This window comes from Acinonyx jubatus, chromosome B4 (assembly GCF_027475565.1).
Source record: "Acinonyx jubatus isolate Ajub_Pintada_27869175 chromosome B4, VMU_Ajub_asm_v1.0, whole genome shotgun sequence".
NCBI classification, from domain to species: Eukaryota; Metazoa; Chordata; class Mammalia; order Carnivora; family Felidae; genus Acinonyx; species Acinonyx jubatus.
This window is the reverse complement of record NC_069387.1, coordinates 42594393-42617796: the sequence shown is the minus strand read 5'-3', so window position 1 is coordinate 42617796 and position 23404 is coordinate 42594393. Positions and strand designations below refer to the sequence as shown.

The 23404-nt window shown below is 41.2% G+C and overlaps 1 protein-coding gene and 1 long non-coding RNA gene across 4 annotated transcripts in view; one reads left to right on the top strand and one right to left on the bottom strand.

Moving 5' to 3' along the window:
• The window catches only part of LOC106965315 (PZP alpha-2-macroglobulin like), a 47399-nt gene extending 29380 nt beyond the window's left edge, over positions 1-18019 (top strand). Inside the window, exons 18-36 of one of the 2 annotated variants that reach the window (XM_015061323.3) lie at positions 2978-3113; positions 3773-4001; positions 4887-5013; positions 5438-5559; positions 6238-6289; positions 7260-7343; positions 7615-7791; positions 8068-8155; positions 9259-9415; positions 9745-9819; positions 10456-10636; positions 11539-11762; positions 13334-13552; positions 13717-13844; positions 14856-14946; positions 15867-15935; positions 16691-16793; positions 17271-17312; positions 17867-18019. In XM_015061323.3, the coding sequence (XP_014916809.3) occupies positions 2978-3113; positions 3773-4001; positions 4887-5013; positions 5438-5559; positions 6238-6289; positions 7260-7343; positions 7615-7791; positions 8068-8155; positions 9259-9415; positions 9745-9819; positions 10456-10636; positions 11539-11762; positions 13334-13552; positions 13717-13844; positions 14856-14946; positions 15867-15935; positions 16691-16793; positions 17271-17312; positions 17867-17889 (2327 nt within the window). In that variant the 3' untranslated portion in view covers positions 17890-18019. Of the gene's footprint in view, positions 1-2977; positions 3114-3772; positions 4002-4886; positions 5014-5437; positions 5560-6237; positions 6290-7259; positions 7344-7614; positions 7792-8067; positions 8156-9258; positions 9416-9744; positions 9820-10455; positions 10637-11538; positions 11763-13333; positions 13553-13716; positions 13845-14855; positions 14947-15866; positions 15936-16690; positions 16794-17270; positions 17313-17866 lie in introns of those variants that run through there. The other variant, XM_053225802.1, reaches the window with a different exon arrangement.
• Positions 3251-22851, bottom strand: LOC128316346 (uncharacterized). Of its 2 annotated transcripts, XR_008300097.1 has the most exons (5): positions 22425-22851; positions 19212-19267; positions 13299-13640; positions 10440-13177; positions 3251-5867 (listed from the first exon to the last, which is right to left on the bottom strand). It is a non-coding gene; the product is annotated as an uncharacterized LOC128316346 (long non-coding RNA). The 2 variants fall into 2 exon arrangements; XR_008300098.1 differs by having other exon boundaries at positions 10440-13640.
• Between the last annotated feature and the right edge of the window lie 553 nt (positions 22852-23404).

The window sequence follows — 23404 nt, the reverse complement described above, 5'->3', positions numbered from 1 at the left end:
TTGAGATATAACTGATATAGAACATTAAATAATTTTAAGGAATACAATGTGTTTATCTGATGCACTTATATACCAGAAAATGATTATCACTATAGCATTATTTAAAATTTTTGTCACCTCCTAATTTCCATTTCTTCTTTTTTTTCTTTTAAATTTTTATTTTCATTCCACTTAGCTAACATACATTGTTATACTAGTTTCAGGTGTAGAATTTAGTGATTCAACACTTCCGTACATCACCACCCTGTGCTCATCATAACAAGTGCACCCGTCAGTCCCCAACACCTATTTAACCCATTGCTTTTCCCCCCTCTTCCCTGGTGACCATCAGTTTGTTCTCTACAATTAAGAGTCTGTTTCTTGGTTTCTCTCTCTCTCCCTTATCTTTTTTCCCTTTGCTTGTTTGTTTTCTTAAGTTCCACATATGAGAGAAATCATATGATATTTATCTGTTTCTGACTTCCTTAGGAGTACTACTCATCCATTAAAAAAAAAAAAATGAAATCTTGCCATTTGCAACAACATGGATGGAGCCAGAGAATATAATGCTAAGTGAAATGAGTCAGTCCATTTCTTTCTTATGGTTCTCAGCACTTTTCAAATGGAAAAACTGAACCCAGAAAGGTTAAGTAACTGAAGCCGTTAGGATGCCACGGCCAGTAAGAGATGAGATGGAGATTCAGATCTGGCTGTTTGACTCCAGATCCTTGTTTTTTAACCTCTACACTATTCTGTCTCTCAAAGGCTTTAAGGTGAGAGCTTGCCTGGAATGTTCTAAGGGTAAGGAAACCAGCATGGTTGGAACAGAGTGAGTAAAGTGCAGTTGGAAAGAGAGATCAGCGGAATAATTGAGGCCAAATTGTATAGGGCTTTGCAGATCATTGTAAGAATTTGACTTTTTACTCTGCATGAGATGGAAAGATTTTCAGAAGTGGAGAGTGACGTGATCTAATATGTTTCTTATAAGGATCACACTAGATACTGAATTTAGAAGAAAATTAAGTTTTCAGTTTTTATGCTTTTTTTGTTTGAAAGTAGTAAAGGTCAAAAATGAATACAAGAATTACAAAGCTAAATTGAGTGGCCCTTTCACAGCCATGAACAGAATATCCAGTTGAAAGTATTTTGTGATCAGCAGTGAAATAGAACGTAAGTGAACGTGTCCAGGGATCAACACATTTCAATGAAGTCAGATGTGAAAAAGAAGCAGAATAATAATAATAACGACAACAATAACATTTTGTCTTGGGAAATGAATCTAAAGGCATTTAAAGTAGAGTGTATGAGTTGTGACAGAAGAAGAATAGAATTTTAACATACACACTGTGAAAGGATCAGTAGAGAGTTGAAGTTGACCTTGAGAATGAGACAATAAGGAAGGTACAGTCATCATCCAATACATGGAGTTAAAATAACACATTAAGCCACTGTTTGTTAACTGGAATAGCTGGAGAAGTTGAAGGGTCTTTGGCATCTGTAGCAGAAAAGAGAAAATAGCTTATTTAAAATTTTTTTTCAACGTTTTTTATTTATTTTTGGGACAGAGAGAGACAGAGCATGAACGGGGGAGGGGCAGAGAGAGAGGGAGATACAGAATCGGAAACAGGCTCCAGGCTCCGAGCCATCAGCCCAGAGCCCGACGCGGGGCTCGAACTCACGGACCGCGAGATCGTGACCTGGCTGAAGTCGGACGCTTAACCGACTGCGCCACCCAGGCGCCCCGAAAATAGCTTATTTAGATGCATCATCCATTTAGATAAATTTAAGTACCAATAACAGATTTACATATTCAACGTAAGAGTAAAAACAGAGACAATAGAGCAACATCAGGGAGAAATCAAAGTCAGAGACAGAGATGGCTACCATGTGGAAGGACTTCTAGGAAAGAAGTTGTATGACATTAATTAAAGAAATTACTGTGGATGCTTTTTTTTTTTTTTTTGAGAGAGAGATCAAAGGAAAATACCTGGAAATGTTTTTTTTTAATTTATTTTTTTAATCTTTTTAAAGCCTTTTTTTTTATTTTTTGTAATCTTTATTTATTTTTGAGAGAGAGACAGGGTACAAGGGGGGAAGGAACAGAGAGAAAGGGAGACACAGAATCCAAAGCAGGCTCCAGGCTCTGAGCTGTCAGCACAGAGCCCGACGTGGGGCTCAGACTCACAAACGGTGAGATCATGACCTGAGCCGAAGTCGGACGCTCAACTGACAGAGCCACCCAGGTGCCCCATGTTTTGTTTTGTTTTTTAATAAATAATATTTCACAAGGCAATTCTGAAATATCACCTGGGGTGCTTGGATGGAGAGCCTAAGCCAAACTCAATTTATAAGCATGACCTCAGGCACAACAAGGATCGGAAAGCTTTCATGTTTAGTTCTCTATCCCCTCACTTTTGTAAATAATTTCTCTGTCTCCGTCGTAGCAAATGGAACCATCTTTCTATGGCATCTTGAATTTTTCATTTCTCCTTCCCAAGACATAAAGAGAAGAAAATCTAATGCCCTAGCCTTCTTATCAGGAGAACAATGAGTTTACAAGCTTCATTATAGTGCAAAGAATTGATGTTATTAAATTCTATTCACCCGTTGGTAACTCAAACAATTGAACACATGTTGCCCGAAGAGAGTTTTGCGTTTTCTGCTCAGTCCTTCTTATGGAGGAAACAATACTCTGTGACCTTGAAAACCCTAACTATATCTCTCACAAACTATAAACGCATGTCCAAGTTCTCTTGCTCTACGAGCCTCCACTCATACAAAATTATGCTATCTCTAGGGTACAGGGAATTTCTACCTTTAACAGAGACTCCTGTCTGCTCAAAGAATGAGGGCTCAACAAGTTATTTCCAAAGTTCTACAACTCTTAGGAGACCATCTGAGCAGGAAAAGTGAAAAGTTGGTCTTCCAACTCTCACGCATGCACCATGAATGGATGCTTTTTCTTTAACTAGATTGTAATTTTCCTTTATTTTATTAGTGGGAATGGCAGCGAGTCCATACAGTCCTCAATTTGACGCATATAATATAATGCCCATAAATAATCCAGAGCCAGTCTCTGAAACCGTACGGACTTATTTCCCTGAGACCTGGATCTGGGAGTTGGTGGCCGTGGAGTAAGTAATTTCGCTCTCCTCCATTTGCTGTGGGTGAGCCAGTGAGAATCCTCCAGCATTTTCAACTCTAAGATAACCTTTCTGAGAAATTCTAAATGATCATCTTAACCTCCCATCCTTTCGGGATAGGTCTAAGAAAATGCTTTTATTATAGAGGTTTTATTATAGAGGTTTCAAATATAATATAAAAATATATTTTACTATATAGGTAAAATTTTCTCAGAGATGAGCAGTTCTGGAATAACTGTTCCTGAGACCGCCAGAAACAAGACATGGGTGCTAAAAATATCCAAATGCTAGACTGCCTAATGCTATGGGGGGAGCCTTCCGTAAACGAGATTGGAACGCGCGCATAAACAAATCAGGCTACGTAAATGTAATGGTCTGTTTGTTAGATCGTGATTCTTAAATATGCTTGTTTATGGGATTGTACAACAGTGAGGGACATCTATGGACCAAACTGAACCACATGAAAGTATTTTTCTTTTAAGGTACACACATGTTGATGAGGGAAAGAGGCACCGTTGAGTACCTATTATTTTCCCAACTCAGTTTCCCGATACATAATCTGGTGTACTCGTGTGGACATATTGATTCTCGCTTGAGAAAAGATGTTTCACCTGCTTACTTTCTGTTCTTCACATTTCTATCCTCCCCAGCGCATCAGGTGTGGCTGAAGTGGGAGTAACAGTCCCTGACACCATCACGGAATGGAAGGCAGGGGCCCTCTGTCTGTCCAATGACACTGGGCTTGGTCTCTCGCTTCCCGCCTCCCTCCGCGCCTTCCAGCCCTTCTTTGTGGAGCTCACAATGCCCTACTCTGTGATCCGCGGAGAGACCTTCACGCTCAAGGCCACTGTCCTAACCTACCTTCCCAAATGCATCCGGGTAAGGAAAATGAGGGTGAATTGAAAGGGGGGATAGAATCAAAGACTTCGGTCGGTCAGCTCCCGATTCCGTTCCCAAGACTGTGGATAACACTGGGAATTCTGCCCTAGAACTTTAAATAAATAGTGCTAAGCAGGGCAGGACCTGATCAGGAAGATAACACAATGACCTTTGGGCTACTGGTACAGGATCTCCAAACCACATACTTTTAAAAAGAAAATTGCCCGAATCTGGCCGAATCCTTTAACACAGGATAGGCTTTTTGCCAGGAAACTTCTTGATGCTGACGGAAAAAAAAGCCCATTTTCTTAATTCCATGAGTGTCATCCTTCAGGTTCTTATCTCTAAACTCCCACAATGTGCTTGTAACTTCTACAGCATGTATTTCTTTGTAAATTTCGTCACGGTTTTGTATATCGATTATCCCCTTTGTAACACAATATCCTCAAGGTCCGGAAGCTCTTAATTTGCTCTGTCTTGTATATAGTAGACAGGTGATATTTGTTGAGGGAAGTGGGAAGAAGGGAAGAAAGAAGTCAGGAAGAAAATCTACACGGGAGGTAGGAACCAACGGGTAGAACCAGTAGGTAATGCTCCCATGGGCAATCTTCCATTGTGGTTTTCCCCTCCCCTCCACTGTTGCTATACCTGCAAATTTCTCCAATCCACCCTAATGCAAAGGCCCGATCCTCCTAGTAAGGAATCATTCTTGCTTTGTATCACTGCCATTCTTAAACTCCTCAAAGCATGCGTGGACTTACGTGACATAATTTTTCCTCCCAGTCCCAGTCTAGTGCAGCATCTCATACGTGGTCCCAGTTCTGTGCATTCATTGTCTCTCCATATTCTGACCATTTGTTTCTATGCCTCGCTTGCAAATGATAGGTCAGTGTGCAACTGCAAGCTTCCCCAGCCTTCCTACAATCCCAGAATGAAAAGGGAGAGGAATCTCATTGCATCTGTGTAAATGAGAGGCGAACCCTGTCTTGGACGATAACTCCCAAAACACTGGGTGAGTGACGTTCCCCCAACACGTTCTCCGATCAACAAGCGTCGTAGGTATCTGGACCCTACGTACATCACGTTCTCCTTTCTGCTTTCTGCAAATATAATTCCGTAAGGTTAGTTTGTCATTTCTTTTGCTTTCTACCCCCAGCGGCCTCCCAGTACTCCCACTGCACCTGGGTCCCATGATCATTGTGGCTTGGGCACAGTGGACATGAGCCTTGAGTTTTTTTTCAGCTTTATTTCCCACTTCCGGCCAACAGTAAGGTGAAAGGGCAGCCCTTCAAGATGATGACAGAGCACAGAGTCATTTTCCGGGGGTAATAGCTCAGTGGTAGACCATTTGACAAGCACACATTTTCAGCTATAAGGGATGGCATGGACTGCTGTCAAGGTGAACACGCATGTTTTTCTACGTTTTTCTGTTCCAGGGAGTGTGAACTTCTCGGTGAGTGCAGAGGCAGTGCCGTCCCTCGAGCTGTGTGGAAATGAGATTGCTGAGGTCCCTGAGATGGGGAGAAAAGACACGGTCATCAAAACCCTGTTGGTGGAGGTAGATCGGTCCGGACCACTTTGACATATTTTTCTGAGACCCTAGCAATAATAACAATGAAAAAATATGGCCATATTCTTGAGATAATAAAGGAGAATTGTACCATACTCACACAATCCCCCTGGGAAGACTAACGGAATTTCCTGTCCTAAAAGTTTACAGGAGTCGGTTAGGCACCCGACTCTTGATTTTCGTTCACGTCACGATCTCACGGCCGTGGGATCGAGCCCTGTGTCAGGCTCCACAATGTGGAGCCCGCCTAAGACTCTCCTCTCTCTCTTCCTCTGCCCCTCGCCCCTGCTCACTCTCTAAAATAAAATAGAATATGAAAAAAAAGTGTTATAGTCAACTTTGCTAACTAACCTTGTTAGCTTATTGTAAATACTTTTTTCATAGATTAATTTAGAACTGTTCTCTTTTCCTGATCTCTACCTCTCTTCTAAGATTCGCTTATTTCTCACCCCTTGTACCTTTGATTCTCTTTCCTTATTATCCCTCCTTTCCTCCTCTGCAGATTCCCCGGTTTTTCAAATTGTACGGATTTATAGCAATTTGATCATAAGTGGGATGTGAAGATAGTTTAGTGTAAATTCCAGCCTGCAATGCAATGAATCTACGGTTGTCCCTCAAAAACCTGGATATTTATCCATTTTCTCCTTTTTTTGTTTTTTACTCCAGCCTGAAGGTATCGAGCAAGAAGAGACTTTCAACTTTATGATCTGTGCTTCAGGTAACAGTCAATCTTCATAATCATGGTGAGAATAATGCCTCACAGGGATATGTATGTCAAATTACAATGCAAACTCAGTTCACATTTAGCCTTTACCTCCGTAGCCCAGGGACTGACCGTGAACCAGTCAGGACATAGTAGCTTAGAGTGTCATAGTTTAGGTAGAAAGGGAGCAAAGTCATGATAAGTTTGAATGACAATAATATTCCCTAAAATAGTTGACGATGAAATATGTGGCACTTTGTACTCATCTTACTAAAAAAAAAAAATGTTTTTCATGGCAAAAAGAAAACCCGTTTTACATCGGGAATTTGTCATATCACTGAGAAACACCTGTACCTTGCAAATTACATTACCACATTAGTATTAGCGCTACGTCATATGTGTATATGTGTATATGACGCTTTTCTTGTCACTTGAGAAGGACCATTTTAAAATATAAACTCAGAGAACAATAAAAGCAGAGAATTGTGCCATTAAATCAAAGAACTGTACACCCTCACCAGTTCCCAGGCTCCTTTGAGAGAGCCACTATGCACGGCAACACAAAACATAGCAAAGTGAGAGGGGAAAGGACTCTGGTAGTCATACAGCACCAAGAAGAGCTGGACTATTAAAGGTGATCTCACCATAAGCCACAGTCCTTATCCCTTGGACCCCGAGTCCCTGAAGGAGACATAATAACACTGAATATAATAATAACAACCATAATAACTGCTCATGTGTATGGAGATTCGACATGTTGCAGAGGCTGTTCTAATGCACACGTGTTTCACATGCATTCTTCCTTGAGTCGTCATACGAGCAAGTTAGACGATGAAGAGGTTAAGGAATTTGTCCAAGGTTTGTAGCTAGTAAGTGGCAGGGCTGGTACCATATCCAAGCAGGATGGCTCTGACCCCCTCCTAACCACTACATCATACTGCGATAAGAGATGCCGTCTTTTGATATGGATTGTCTGTTTCCAAAGGCACTGAAATATCTGAGCAGTTATCTCTGAAGCTCCCACCTAACGTGGTCAAAGAATCGGCCAGAGCCTCCTTTTCAGTTTTGGGTGAGTCAACTTGCACCCAGAAAACTTGAGACAAAAGAGCAGCCATAATACATTTTTTTTTTTAATCTATCTATCTATGTGTTTGAAATCTTAACTTATCGATAGTACCTATTTCTATTGGGATTCTGGAAGTCTCACTCTCTAAATAGAACTTTTCCCTTGCCTAAATGATGGTATCTATAATTCTAAATAGGAAAATCACTTGTCTTTAATAGTGTGAGCTACTTACGAGCTGAAATTACTCTGACACCTCATCTTTCACATCCCCCAGGTGACATATTAGGTTCTGCTATGCAAAATATACAGAATCTCCTCCAGATGCCCTATGGCTGTGGAGAACAAAACATGGCCCTATTTGCTCCGAACATCTATGTTTTGAACTATCTGAATGAAACCCAACAGTTGACCACAGAGATCAAGTCCAAGGCCCTCAGCTATCTTATCAGTGGTAAGACAAAGACGAGTTTACTTTGTTACTTTAAGGAGATTTTTCCCGATTAAACTTGAATCATATTACCAGATATTAAGCTAATGATGGTGATTTGGGGGGAAATGACAACTTTCCCAACATTTGATAGGATGTTGTGTTGTGACATATCCATATCACCATGACAGATCCTATGCACAAGAGACCGTACAATGTCTGGGGCTTCTGACCAACCTGCACATATGGGTGGCTTGCCTTTCTATAATATTCTTGAACTAACTGAACCTTTCATTCCAGGTTACCAGAGACAGCTGAACTACAAACACCAAGATGGTTCCTACAGCCCCTTTGGACAGCAATATGGCAGGAGCCAGGGCAACACTTGGTAAGAGAAGAAAATCTGAGTCTCAACGATGAGCTCACAGCATGTACATGTATTAGCCTATTTAATTCTTACAACTACCCTGTGAAGTGAGAGCCGCTTCATTTTACAGAGGAGGAAATGCTATACACCATGGATAAATAAATGTCTCTGGTATAAACGGCTCCTAGGTGGCAGAAATGAGAACACTTGGAACTTGATTCTTTTTTATATCTAATATACCAAGCGTCTTTTCTTTCTCGTGTTGCTAAGAGACCATTGTAAGTTTGTGGTTTTCCCTCTTGAGTTGTTGCTTAGCACCGAGAGACACTAGAGACAGGCAAGAAGAACAGTAGCCATTCCTCACAGAGTGTCCTTTACTAACTTTTACTAAATGATTCTCTCTGTCTGTCTGTCTCTCTGTTTATCCATCCATCGTGGTCAGCCCATCCATCTATCTTCCATCTGTCCCTCCATCTATCTACCTGTCTGTCCATCCACTCGTCTATTTATTTTTCTATTCATCCATCTTGAAGAAGTCCGACCACAAAAGAAAACGAGAGGAAATCACTGACCCAGAAAGTGGTGGAGAAGCTGGGTGAGGTGAAATATTTATTGAGGCAGGACATTAAAAGCAGTTCATTAGACTATGAGCTGCATAAGAGGAGGTAAGAAATCTGTGAAAAGAGCCTGGGTAGCTCAGTCGGTTAAGCATCCGACTCTGGATTTCGGCTCAGGTCAAGATCTCATGGTTTGTGAGTTCAAGCCCCGCATCAGCACAGAACTGTCAGCACCAAGCCCGCTTAGAATTCTCTCTCTCCCTCTCTCTCTGCCCCTCCCCTGCTCAAGCACTCTCTCTCTCTCTCTGTCTCTCAAAATAAGTAAATAACTTTAAAAATGGAAATCTGTAAGAAGAAATAAGTACAGAAAGTCCAGAATGTGAGAGCAAATATCTCAACTACCCAAGAACACTAGGAGACACCTGAATCTCTGAAGTGACACAGAAATGCTTTAGGAAGTCAGGACCAGTTGGTAATGCATTCAACAACAGGTTGCGACGAAACAAAAAGAGTATCGTTAACAGACGAAGTCTCCAGACTCTCAGTAATAGTTCATTGACTCCTCAGGCTCACAGCCTTTGTACTGAAGACTTTTTCCCAGGCTCGAACCTACATCTTTATCGAAGAAGCACACATCACCCAAGCCCTCAGCTGGCTCTCCCAAAGGCAGAAGGAAGACGGCTGTTTCAGGAGCTCTGGGTCTCTGTTCAACAATGCCATTAAGGTGAGGTGTTCTGAGTACTTATCCCGAACCTCACGATGATACACACATGCTAACATTCCTCCAAAGGTGATGGGAGGAAAAAAGGCACAGGGGGGTTGAAAAGATGAAGTCCAGTATTTTGTGAGAGGGCATCAGGGAAGGAATGTTAAACCTGAAGATGTGAAACCTGAGAAGAAAGAAACGGCACTTTGCATGAGGCTGTTAATTTGCTTGATAGAGACAGATACTGAGGAGAGTCTCCATGAAACAGCAGAAAAGAATATACTAACATCTTAAAGTAGGATTAATAAAAATTCTCTCTCTCTCTCTCTCTCTTCCTCTTTTCACAGGGAGGAGTAGAAGATGAAGTGACTCTCTCTGCCTATGTCACTATTGCTCTTCTGGAAATTCCTCTCCCTGCTACTGTAAGATTCACCTCACTTCCACTTCCTACCATGAAAACTACAACCCTGATGTCTGAACACGCCTTACAAAAAGCCAAGTCTTCGCTCAATGCGGAGGCATTTCTCAGCTCGCAGAGCTCTGTGGTTAATCCAGCAAAGGGAACTTATACTTGCCTAGCAACGCCCTCAGGCTATGTACAAAACTCATCCTAAACACTCAGGTTCTGTAGACTTACTCTTTTTTTTTTTTTTTCAACGTTTTTATTTATTTTTGGGACAGAGAGAGACAGAGCATGAATGGGGGAGGGGCAGAGAGAGAGGGAGACACAGAATCAGAAACAGGCTCCAGGCTCCGAGCCGTCAGCCCAGAGCCTGACGCGGGGCTCGAACTCACAGACCGCGAGATCGTGACCTGGCTGAAGTCGGACGCTTAACCGACTGCGCCACCCAGGCGCCCCTGTAGACTTACTCTTTTAAGACTTAAGTATAAAGCTAAGAGATTTAAAACACTTTTTCAACTTCAAAATCGTGGATATCCGGCTGTCTACCTGGCTGGCTAACAGCCGTGAATGACATCTGTCATGTGATGTCCAACCCAGGGCCCGCTCCATCTGCGACTTGCCCTAGCTTGACATCATTACCTCCTGGTCTTTGCAGCACCCGGTTATTCGCAATGCCCTCTTCTGCCTGGAGTCTGCCTGGAACACGGCAAAGGAGGGGACCCATGGGAGCCATAGCTACACCAAGGCGTTGTTGGCCTACGCTTTTGCCCTGGTGGGAAAGCAAGACAAGAAGAGAGAAATACTGGACTCTCTTAGGGAGGAAGCTGTGAAAGAAGGTGAGAGCGAATGGTCAAAAATTGTCCCCCTCCTCTTCCCCTGACAGTGCAAAAAGACAATTGTGTTCCTGCTGAAAGTAATAAGTCTCCTTATCCAACTCAGGTGTTATGAAATCAGAGTACCTCTCATAAAAATGTCGTCTCTGCGATGTCATATGTTATACAGTGTGTCACATAATAGACAGTGCTGCAGGTAAATTGTGGAAGTTTATTCCTCACTGCGACATATATATATTTTTTAAATTTATATATATTTCCCATGGTATCTGCCTGCTTGAATGAAATTATACTCGAATGAAAAGAGGCACAACCAAAAAGCCATACTGAGGGAAGTGCAATAACATTTTCACAGTGTTTTTATCTCTATGTGCAAAGAGATGATCACAAAAAGTCCTCTGGGATCAATGCGTGGGTTTTATATTCCAATTTATCCTCCAGTTTCCACGAAATATCTCAAGCAATAAGGGAACTCTCTTGGGTGCCTGGGTGGCTCGGTCGGTTCAGCGTCCGACTTCAGCTCAGGACATGATCTCACAGTTTGTGAGTTCAAGCCCCACGTCGGGCTCTGTGCTGACAGCTCAGAGCCTGGAGCCTGCTTCGGGTTCGGTGTCTCCGTCGTTCTCTGCCTCTCTCTCTCTCTCAAAAATAAACATTAAAAAATTAATAAAAAAATAACATTTAAGACACTGCAAAGGATGTTCCGTGCTTCGGCCTCCAACAACATTCTTCAACTTAGCCCCAAGGACTAAACCAAGCTTAGTATGCAAACGTGACTCAGGGAATTTGTGGGGCTTATGGAAGAGAGGACCTTACTCCATCCCTGTATTATTTTCAGCTACACATGATACAAATGTGTTTTCATGTATCATCTGCGAACCATCATCCTTTTTCTTACCCTTAAGGCAACTCAGTCCACTGGGAGCGACCTGAGAAACCCAGGGCACCAGTGGGGCCTCTTTATCAGCCCCAGGCTCCCTCAGCTGAGGTGGAGATGACGTCCTACGTGCTCCTCGCTCACCTCACGGCCCAGCCCGGCCCGACCTCCGAGGACCTGACTTCGGCCGCGGGCATCGTGAGCTGGATCCTAAAGCAACAGAATGCCCACGGGGGCTTCTCCTCCACCCAGGTCTGTGGTTCCCAAATAGTCTTCTCTTCCAGATTCACTTGGCAGATGGGAAGCTTGAAAACAGAACAGTTACGAGGAAAAGAGAAGAGACCATTAAATCATGAGGAGGGTTCTTTAGGGATATTTGAGGACAGTGGGAATCTGAAGGAAACAGACCTGAGACATTCCCCCAAAACGCTTTTCCCAAGTGCTATGTTGACACCCTATCCGTGTGGCTACTGACCATGAACATCAGCCCTCTCTAAAGCTTACACACATGGGTCGCTGGCCACACTCTAGACTCGGGTTTTTGAATATCGGTGCTCCTGACATTTTGGGGAAGATACTTGGGGAAGCCAAGAACACTGTTGTGAGGGGCTGTCCTGGGCACCGAAGATGTTTGGCAGCACCCGTGTCCTCTCCCCACTAGATGGCCCATAGCACCCCACCTACTCTCAGTCGAGATAAGGTAGAATCACCACTGGATAAGAAACAGTGTTCTTGGCTCCTGTAGGATTCTTCCAACAAGAAACCCTCTAAGGTGAACCAGAAAATTGTATGATTAAAAGGAAAGTGACCGAGGCACCTGGACGGCTCAGTAGGTTGAGTGTCTGACTTTAGCTCAGATCATGATCTTGCAGTTCATGAGTTCGAGCCCCACATCAGGCTCTCTGCCGTCAGTCAGCACAGGGCCTGCTTTGGATCCTCTGTCCCCTTCTCTCTCTGCCTCTCCCCTGCTCATTCTCTCTCTCTCTCTCTCTCTCTCTCTCTTTCAAAAATAAACATTAAAAATTAAAAAGAAAATAAAAGGGAAGTGACCAAGTAGAGTTCACTTTGGTCTTCACAGAATGATTGAGAAGTTCTATCCAGCCTCTCCACGCCTTTCTGCCCGCCCTGAGAAATTTGTTCTCCTCTAAACCAATTTTTGTTTTCAAAGCTGAAGTTCTTGGAATTTTCTTTTTTTCCTACCACAATTCTGGAACTATTTTACTGAGGATATGAGTGATTGTGTTAAATATCCAGAGAATCTGGGTTTTCCCTCCTACAAAGCTCTTTCAATATTTAGGATGTACATAGTGGGACTTTTATTTTTCAGAGAAATTAGGTGTGGGAAATGAAAATACGCTATATAAAAGTGGGAAAGAAACTTGGGAAAGTGCCATGGTCTCATATCACTACTCGCAGCCAATTTCCGTCACTCTTCTACCTAAATGAACACCATTCACCCTTTTTCCTAACTTGTCAGTTTTAGACCCAATCTTGGACAGCTATAGCCAGGGGCACCATTGATGAGAAAGGGTAGGCCGTAATCTCTGGACGCAGGGGAATAGTCCCTTAGGACAAAACTAATATAAGTGAAAACAAATTGCCAGGCTAATTGGCATCAGAAGTCTTTTATTTCACTTGCGGAAACTGTAGCATAACTTTGATGGTGCCTAAAAGGCAAAGAAAAAGGAAACGCAATTAGCATATGTAAACTTCAGGGGGGGAAAGCCATCATCCCCTTGTGGTAACCCACACAGACTTTGGGGGCAGTCCCTGCTACCAAAAACTTACTCTTTGGGGGTGGGTTCTCCACTCCTCTCTTCCAGGACACGGTGGTGGCTCTCCATGCCTTGTCCAGATATGGAGCAGCCACATTCACCAGGACTGAGAAAGCTGCACGGGTGACCATTCGGAATTCACAGACATTTTTCACGAATTTCCAAGTGGACAAAACCAACTTCCTGTTACTGCATCAGGTCTCATTGCCAGAGCTGCCCGGGGAATATGCCATAACGGTGACTGGAGACAGATGTGTGTATCTTCAGGTGAGACTCAAGTTATGTTGGAAATTTTAACCTTACCGAATGAAAGAGGAGTCCTGGTCTCTCGTTTCTGAGCATGGAAAGGGCAAATCTGGAGGCGCGAAATGATGAAAAAGTGAGGCGCTCCAGGCAAACAGAGAAACTGATGGTGCATTGCCCTTCCACAGACATCCATGAAATACAATATTCTTCCAGAGAAGGAGGACTCCGCATTTACTCTGAAGGTGCAGACTGTACCCCAAACTTGTGATGGACCCAAAGCTCACACCAGCTTCCAGATCTCACTGAGTGTCAGGTAAGACTTGTGGCTGAAACACGCGATCCTGAGTCTAAAAGCTACTTGGAACCATCAGTATTTAATAATATATTTTGAAGCTATGCTAGTAAGTGGGTATAATTTAAAACTGTTATATCTACTAATGAAGTTAGACTTCTATCATCATGAAGTGATTCTTTTATTTAGTAACTTTTTTTGTCTTAAAGTTTCAGTAATACTTCCAAAGCCTTTAAAAGCAAAGTCTGGTCTTAAACTGTCAAATAAAAAGTGTGGACTATTCGAATGTTAAAAGTTCCCTACTTTTACGCTAATTTTTGTTCAACGCATCACTGAAGAGTAAATTATTTTCCACAAAGATTTGTACTTTAGGTTGAAGTAAGTCTTCTTTACCTCTTCTGAATAATTATATTCTATTTTATTATTTTTCTAATCAGATAAATAGCAAATGCTAATATTAAAGAGAAGTATAAATTACATATAAGATATAGAAATTGCCCTATAATAACCCATCAAAAACTTATAGGAATCCTAAGAAAACAGAGCAGCACTAGAATACTATGTAACTAATACTAATGATATTGATATTGTAAAACAAATCTTATTTGCATAAAAGTATGAAAGTCTATCCGATCTTACAACCCTTTGGAGCCTCTCTGGGAGACATGCTACATTCAAGTTAATTAAAAATATTAAAGTAATACCTACTAAATAACAAACATATAGACGAAGTGTCCAAAAACTATCATGTGTTAACAAATGCAAACTACTAAGCTCCAGTCCCAAAGATTCGGATTTGATAGTTTGGGTCTGGGGCTTAAACATCTATGATTTTAGTAAACGGTAGATCTGATATACATTCAGGGTTCCAAACATCAGTGTCACACATGTCTGGGGAGCACAGATTTCTAGGAGTCATAATGTCACAGAAAACTTCAAGAAGATAGGCCGGTTTATGGTAGGTCTTGAAGGAGGGACTCTGGCTTTCTTTCACATACAAAGCCCTTACTCCTTTTCCCTTTGACACTGTAGTTACACAGGGAGCCGTCCTGTCTCCAATATGGTGATTGTTGATGTGAAGATGGTATCTGGTTTTATCCCCTTGAAACCAACAATAAAAATGGTAGGTGAAGGGCGCCTGGGTGGCGCAGTCGGTTAAGCGTCCGACTTCAGCCAGGTCACGATCTCACGGTCCGTGAGTTCGAGCCCCGCGTCGGGCTCTGGGCTGATGGTTCAGAGCCTGGAGCCTGTTTCCGATTCTGTGTCTCCCTCTCTCTCTGCCCCTCCCCCATTCATGCTGTGTGTCTCTCTGTCCCAAAAATAAATAAACGTTGAAAAAAAAAATTAAAAAAAAAAATGGTAGGTGAATTTTAAGCCTAGTAAATTTCATACAAAGGATGCTCTGTATATTCAAACTAGAAGCATACCAATAGCAAAGCCTTATCATTATCATCCTGCCCCCAAAATATTTTTCTCAAACCCAGGAAATTAAATTCAATAATTGTTTATTTGTCTCTAAGCCGAGGAACTTGTGTGATACCAGAGAAACCCAAGAGGAGTCCCTGTCCTTAAGCCATTTGCAGTCTAGTTAGGGAATTAAAGCACATGGGTACAAAGCTGTATTTTACTATAACAATGCAAGAAAGACAGACTTTGATTACGTATCAGATTGGCTGATATGCTCTCAAACATTTGGCAATGACAGAAGCAATGTGAACTAGAATCATTAAAGATGCCAGAGCGTCTAATGTGTTACTTGGATATTGAAGCATGATGGAAATCCTGATCTGAAAATACTGGCTTCCTTCTCATCACAGAAAGCCAGATGATTTTTTCATGGTCAAGACATGATAACACTGAAGCCTGTATCCAAATGTGATTTCCGCCCCCCCCCCACCCATGTTTTACATCTTTAATGTACCCTGGCTATTTAATCATGAAAATGACTTATAAGAATCCTATCCCTGACATCATTTGGACATTTGTCCCTTACTACAATCTTCTCTCATTTGCTAACTTTTTAAATTTTCTAATTTTCTTCAGCTTGAAAGATCTAGTCATGTGAGCAGGACGGAAGTCAGCAATAATCATGTCCTCATTTATGTGGAACAGGTAAGAGCTCTGACATTTTGGCTGAGACAATACATCATGGTGGTCTTTTCAAGTGGGTCTCTTCATTAGAAAATAAGTGATATGAGGTAAGCAGTAATTAGTTGCACCTTTCCAGAAAGTTCCTTTATTCTAAAAGAATAAAAATCTCCTTTTAGACCCACGGAGTGTTCTGCTCCCTTTAATTATGTTCAAATTGGAAAATGAATATGTCTATGAAATTGCAAGTAGAACATCAATGAACAAAAGGGTTATTGTGCCTGTTATTTCAAAGACCTCCCCCCAAAGAATAAATGTACGATAGTGGTTGATTAATGATAGTGTAAACATCCTGATACATCCCTCTATAAGATAAAATAAAATGTAGACTTCATGAATATCTTCAAATCTGACTATAAAGCAAAGGGAATGCCTTATCCAGTCACTCCAAAAGAATAGCTTGATAATTACAGATGTTACAAAGCCAAGTCTCTGCATCTTGGCAAACACTCACATAGGCCCAGAGAGTTAATCTCATAGCTAAGCCTACCAGAGAATGTAGATTGCCTCAGCTATTTAGGAGAAAATCTGGGGAATTTTGTTCACAGTAAAGTGTTTCCAAAGTTGCATGTGAAATCCCATCTTGTCACCCATAAATGTTTGCTCACCTAAAAGACACCAGTGCATGAGAGTCAGAGAGCAAAGAAAGAATCTAATTTACTCAAGGAAGAGGGAAGGACACTTTCTAGACTCTTCATTACTCCCACTTGTCCTTTTAGGTAACAAATCAGACACTCAGCTTTTCCTTCACGGTTCTGCAAGATATCCCAGTAAGGGACCTCAAGCCAGCGATTGTCAAAGTCTATGATTACTATGAGTCAGGTAAGTGAGAAGAAACTGAAACAACTAAATAAGTCTCAACCCAGAGCCAAGAAATAGAATCCGTTGTTACAACAGATCCTAGTTTTAGTCCATTCGGTCAGTACTACATCTGTTTGTCTCTTTGCTCTAAGATACATATTGTAGCAACTATTAGTGGAACGAGTTCATCACTATCTACTGAGTCAGAAACTTAGAAATTTAAGAAGAAAGATAATATCTGGACACTGCTCTCACATATTTTAGAGACGTAGAGAACATAATCCACATAAAAAGATAATGTAACAAGGAAAGGCAGTTTATGACAGGTGAATGTTCGAATATAGATATTTTAACTATCCTGTTCAACACTTGTGTATTTATGTAGAGTTTTGACAATCCTGATATGTACTTGTCTCCAAAAGTAAAGTGAACAGACTTAGTATGGGCTCCCGTTTATAGATTTGTTTTTTGTCTCCTTTCATCCAACGATTCTTTCAGATGAGTCTGCCATTGCTGAGTACATCATCCCCTGCAGCACAGGTAAGAGGTCACACGCCAGGACCACCCTCATTCCGCATGAGCTATGCTCCCTAAAGTTTCTTCTAAATTTAAAATTCTCTGCAAGTCTTTTCCTAGACCCAAGACAGTTCACGTGGCACATGCTCACACAAAGAGAAAACTGGCCTCTCCAATTTCAGATAGCCACACCGTTAGCGGTAAAGTCAATAAGTTTTGTTTGCGTGTTTGTTTGTAGGATAGCTATCACTGACAGGCAACATTTTACATCACAGCTAATCCGTCCCCTTCAGCCCAAGGGACAACTATTTAATTCTCCTGCCAAATCTAGCCCAACATCTATTTTTGTAAATGAAGTTTTTATTGGAACAGAGCCACGCTCATTGCATTATTTTCTACAGCTGTTTTCATATGTTGAATAGTTATGGCATAAGCCACATGGCCTGCGACATCCAAAATATTTACCATACGCCCTTTGACAGCAAAAGTGTGCCAACCCCTGTTCTAGCCCAGGCTCAGCTGAGGGAATGTTCCTGAGGAAACCCCACCACCTTCCTATGTTTCTCTTCCCTCCATAGATGCAGAGCATGGCAATGTTTGAAGACCGTATTTAGGCTCCATATTTTGTTGGATTCCCTGTCCTATACTTCTGTTGAGAAGAAATGGAGTCGTTTGTGTCTGTGAAACAGACATCAAAGAGGCTTGTTGAATAAATGTGTTTCTGGTCAAGCTCTCATTTGTTCAATCGTTCACTTATCAAATATCAATTACATGCTTACATGCAATGTTATGTTGTTTTAAATAATGTGAAGAATACAGATGTGTAACATCTGCAGATAGTTCAGCTGTGGCTATTGCATATAAAGTCGAACAGAGAATAACTGAAAATAGTTTATGTTCCAGGAAATCTTAGGGAAAAAACTCATTCATTGGTCTAGGAAGCCTTTGTTTAGACGGAGGTAAGTAAGTAGTATTGATTAGTTAGGCATAAATATTTTTGGAGAGGAAACAAGAAATGTTTATCTTGGTCCTTAAGAAAGTCCATCAGAAATGGACTTCACAGGAGACTAAAATGATTGGAGTAAGAAAATGTGTTGGTGACAGGCAGTATTGTGCAGTGGCTAAAATCTAGACACTGGGGCCAGACTACCTAGAGTCAAATTCTGACTCCATCCCTGTCTCACCAGCTGAATGACTGGGGCTGTGACTCAACTCTCTGCTTCGGATTCCTCACAAAGAAATGGGAATAACAGACCCTATCTCAAAGTATTGTTATGAGGATAAACTATTCTCATGGAAGAGGGGAAAGAGAAAGAGCTGAATCAAGTAATGGGTCAGAAAGCTTTGGCTCAGGGGCACCCGGGGGGCTCAGTCAGTTGGGCATTGGACTCCTGATTTGGGCTCAAGTCATGATCTCACGGTGCAGTTCGTGCGTTTGAACCCCACATCGGGCTCTGCACTGGCAGAGCAGAGCCTGCCTGGGATTCTCTGTCTCCCTCTCTCTCTGCCCCTCCCCCTGCTCACTCTCCAGCTCTCTCTCTCAAAAGTAAATAAACTTTAAAAAAAAAAAAAAGCTTTGCCTCAAATGCGGTGTATATAACTTTCATTTGCATTCTATTGGCTAAAGCAAGTCACATGACCAAGCCCAACTTTAATGGGGCACTCAGTATGCTCTCACTTTCCCCCATGGGAAAAGTCGCAGGCCATGGGGGTCTCTCCTGCCACCAAAAATGTGCTGCTTTAGGGAATGGTGATGAAGGCAAAGTAAAAATATTCCTCTTACCTTTTTCAGTGCATCTATTCTTGGATTCTTTCCCAACAGTGGGCCAGAACTTCCCCATTGGACTTCCCAACTCCCCCCAGAGTACTCTCATAACTGCTAAAATCCATGTTCTGTGGAGGGTAATGGTGGAGAACTCTTACCTCATACCCCCTTTCACTTTCAGCCCTACTGTGTGTTTCTTCTTGTCTTCAGCATCCTTTAAAAGGGGTTGAGAAAAGAATAGGAGGGAAATGGGTGTACATTTTATTCAGAAGCCCAGTTATCTTTCAATTGCTGTCCTCTTTATCAAAGAATTCTCAACCCATAAGGGTTGGAGGAATTTTGTCTATTTACTTTTTACTTCTCTCTTATGTGGGTCTCCTCCTCCTCCTTCATAGGAAAATTCAATATTGATGTAATTTTATATTTGCATAGCATTTTAAACATCTCAGAGACTTTTCTATGTTTTCTAATTTTATCTAAACCCATTTTGCAACTCATAAGGAAATAATGTATCTAAGTCTTGAACACCAATGATTGCTAACATCAGAAAGAGAGAAATAATTAGATATTCTGTGCATCCTGATGCATGAATATAATATTTCCTATGAAGTCGTATTGCCAAAAAAAATGAAATCTAATTCTCTGTTCCTGAAAAAAGACTGGAAACAGTGTGAAAAACCATTCTCCTTGGCCTTCCTCAGAATCAAGGCACAGTGTTTCAAAATGGAAAATTTAGAAGAAATCTTTAAAGATGACCCAAAAGATCTGAATTCAAATGTGAGAATTTGGTAAGAAACAGAGGTTTCTCAATCCCAGGGATTAGATGGGAAGACAAGAGGGAGGATGGGAGGGCAGGTCAGCCAGGAGGCTAAGAAATCCTTTCCCTAATCCAGAATGCTTTTTTATTTCATCCTAGGTTTTCCAAAGAGAGAAGAATAAACACAGTTTATTCGTAATTTATCACTACGAATTCTGATCCCTTTCCTATGAGGTCAAGATCCACTTTTACATAAGGAAAGGGAGAAGTAAGAACCAGAGATTAACATATTTTTCCAACATTTTACAGTTCCCAGAAAAAGAGTTAAGTCTTTTAATGCTAGGGCTCTTTATTGAATCCTAGGATTAAAATTCCATATTTCTAGGACCAGATTTTTGCTTGCACAAACAGGGAAAATATATGTGTGGGGCGGTAACGGCATTATCAAATAGGGACCAAAGAAGAAATCAGGGAGATGGTAGATTTTTCCATGAAAATCATGACATGGGAGCCAAGCACCAGAAGTCTCTGCATGTTTTTATCCAATAATGTGAGGTTATAGAGATGTACATGTAAAAATGGAAATTACCAAAATGATAACTAGCCTGTTCTCCCCCTTTATCTTTTCCTTTCTTTTTCCCCCCAAAAGATATATATATATATGATATATATGATATATTCCGCCCCCAAAATATACACACACAGACACACACACACACACACACATACCTGAACTGAAACTCCGCAGGCTCATTTTGCTTCTCCCAAAATAAGTGAAATATTTCTGTTTCCCCGCTTCCTTCCCTGAATAACATGGAAGGGCAACTTATTGAAATATGAACTGGTGTTTTGTTTTCACTCCTCAAAAGGATTTGAAAAGAATGTGATCTGTGCTGATTCCGATCCCTTGTTTTTCCCTTCCCTATTTCAAAGTGTAGCCAGGACCTTGTGTTCTTTGGCTTTAAAAGAATTTTCAAGGTCAGAAGTAGAGGTTGCCTAAAGATAACTATGTGAAAGCCCTGCCTATCTGAGCATGAAGAGAAGAAAGAAGTCTTTTGCAGGGAGGGAAGAGTAGGAGCCCAGCTGGCAGGGAGAATCCAAAACCAGGAGGTGGGTGGAGGTTTGTGTGACCTGAGATAGTGGGCATCTGGGCTCCTCTCCCTCACTGCACCCGGTGGAAAGATAGGACCTCTGAGTTAAATGACTATGTGAGGCCACCCTGAACCAAAGAGCTCCCAGTCTTAGCAAACATTCTTGGGCCCAAACGGCCAGGCTTCAAAGGGGCTGAGGGGTTGGACAATGACACAGTCACATCAAGAGTAACCATTTCAAGCGAACAGTAAAGCAACCTTCCCAGACATTTTGCTTTACAAATCCCAGTGTGAGACAAGCTCTAATAAAAACTGAGGTTAATTCTCACCCAGAAATTTGGAAAAATGGAAACAGAATTAGATTTCATTTAAAAAAATGGTATACGTTTTGAATGACACAGTGTGTGGTTCCTAATTCATATCTGCTACAGCAGTTAAGTGTTCTTAAAAATTGTCAAAACTTCTATTTCCTTACCCCGAAAGTTGAAATTTCTTATTCTTAGTTACCATTATTGTGAAACCACTATGACTAATTCAAGGCCTAGCGTAGTCAGTTAATTTCTTCCTTCCTTCCTTCCTTCCTCCCTTCCTTCCTTCCTTCCTTCCTTCCTTCCTTTCTAAGTAGTTAACTTTCTTGAGTTATGATTGACATACAAAAAAGCCGTATATAGTTAATGTATACATCTTGATGAGTTTGAAGATATGTATGTATATACTTATGAAGCCACCACCATATACAATACCATAGATGTGACTGTCATCCGTTTCTTCCCTCTTTTCTTTTTTGATAAGAACATTTAATCTAAGATCTTCTCTTCTAAGACGTTTTTAAGCACACAATATTGTTAACTATATGCACTATGCTCTACAGATTTCTAACCTTCTTCATCTTGCATGAATGCAACCATATACCCTTTAACCAACATCTCCCTGATGCCCCTTACCCTCAGCTTTTGGTAACACTACTCTCTGCCTGTTGAGTTTCACTGTTTTCGATTTCTGATATAAGTAAGACCATAGAGCATTTGTTCTTCTGTGTCTGGTTTCTTTCCTTTAGCATGACGTCTTTCAAGTTCATCCATGTAGTAGCAAATGGCGGGATTTCCTTCTTTTTTTAAAACTGAGTCTATTCCACTACACGTATACACGCATTTTCTTTATTCTATTGTCTATAGACAATTAGGTTGTTTCCATGGCTTTGTTATTGTAACAATAACTGCTGCAATAAACATGGAAACTCACATAGCTCTTTGAGATCCTGATTCCAATTATTTTGGGTATATACCCAGAAGTGAGATTGCCAGATCATGTGGTATTTCTATAAATACGTGTTTTCCGTAATGGCTTTACCAATTTACATTTCCACCGACAGGTATAAGGGTCACTTTTCCCCACATCCTTCTAAACACTTAGCTTTTGACTTTTTCAGAATGGCTGTCCTAACAGTTGTGAGGTACCATCTCATCGTGCGTTTGATTTGCATTTTCCTGAGGATTATTGATGTCGAACATCTTTTCACTTACCTGTAGGCCGTTTGTATGTCTTCTCTGGAGAAATGGTCTTTTGCCCATTTTTAATCATTTTTTGGTGTTGTTTTGGGGGATTTGAGTGGCAGAGGGGTTGTTTTGGGGGGCTGTTGCTATTGAGTCATGTGAGCTCCTTATTACTTTGGATACTAACCCTTTATCAGACACATGATTCGTGAACTATTTTCTCCCATTCCACAGGCTGCCTTTTCACTTTGCTAATGATTTCCTTTGCTGCGCAGAAGCGTTTTTGTTTGATGTTGTCCCATTTGTCTGTTTTTGCTTTTGCCGCCTGTGCTGTTAGTGTCATATCCAAGAAATCATTGCCAAGACACTTGTTCTCTGTTTTCTTCTAGGAGTTTTACAGTTGTATGCTTAAGTCTTAATCCACTCTGAACTGATGGCTGTGTATGTGTAAGAAAAGGGCACAACCTTCTTCTTTTGTATGTAGGTATCCAGTTTTCCCCACAACATTTATTGAAGAGACTTTCCTTGCCCCATATGATCTTGCTCCCCTTGTTCAAGATCAATTTACTATAAACGTGTGGGTTTATATCTGCGCTGTTTTGTTCCATTGGCCGATGTGTCTGTTTTTATGCCAGTACCCTACTGTTTTGATTTCTGTGGCTCTGTAATACAGTTGGAAATCAGGAAGTGTGATGCCTCTCATTTTGTTCTTCTTGCTCAAGATTGCTCTGGCTATTCAGGGTCTCTTGTGGTTCCATACGAATTTTAGGTTTGTAAGTGGTCAATTCTAGTATCTTGTGGATCGGCCTTTCACAGAATTCTTACTTTAGAAATGTAGGAAAGGCGGTGAATGAAAAGACTTCTCTTAATTTTCCATATCACATCAGTAGTCTTTGTGTCTATCAGAGAACGTACAATAGTTGCTGAAGGAGAAAAAAATGAAGAGAAGGAAAAAGTGGGTAGTAAACGCCTATCTTTGGAACTTTCTCTCTGTCTGTGCTCACTCCATG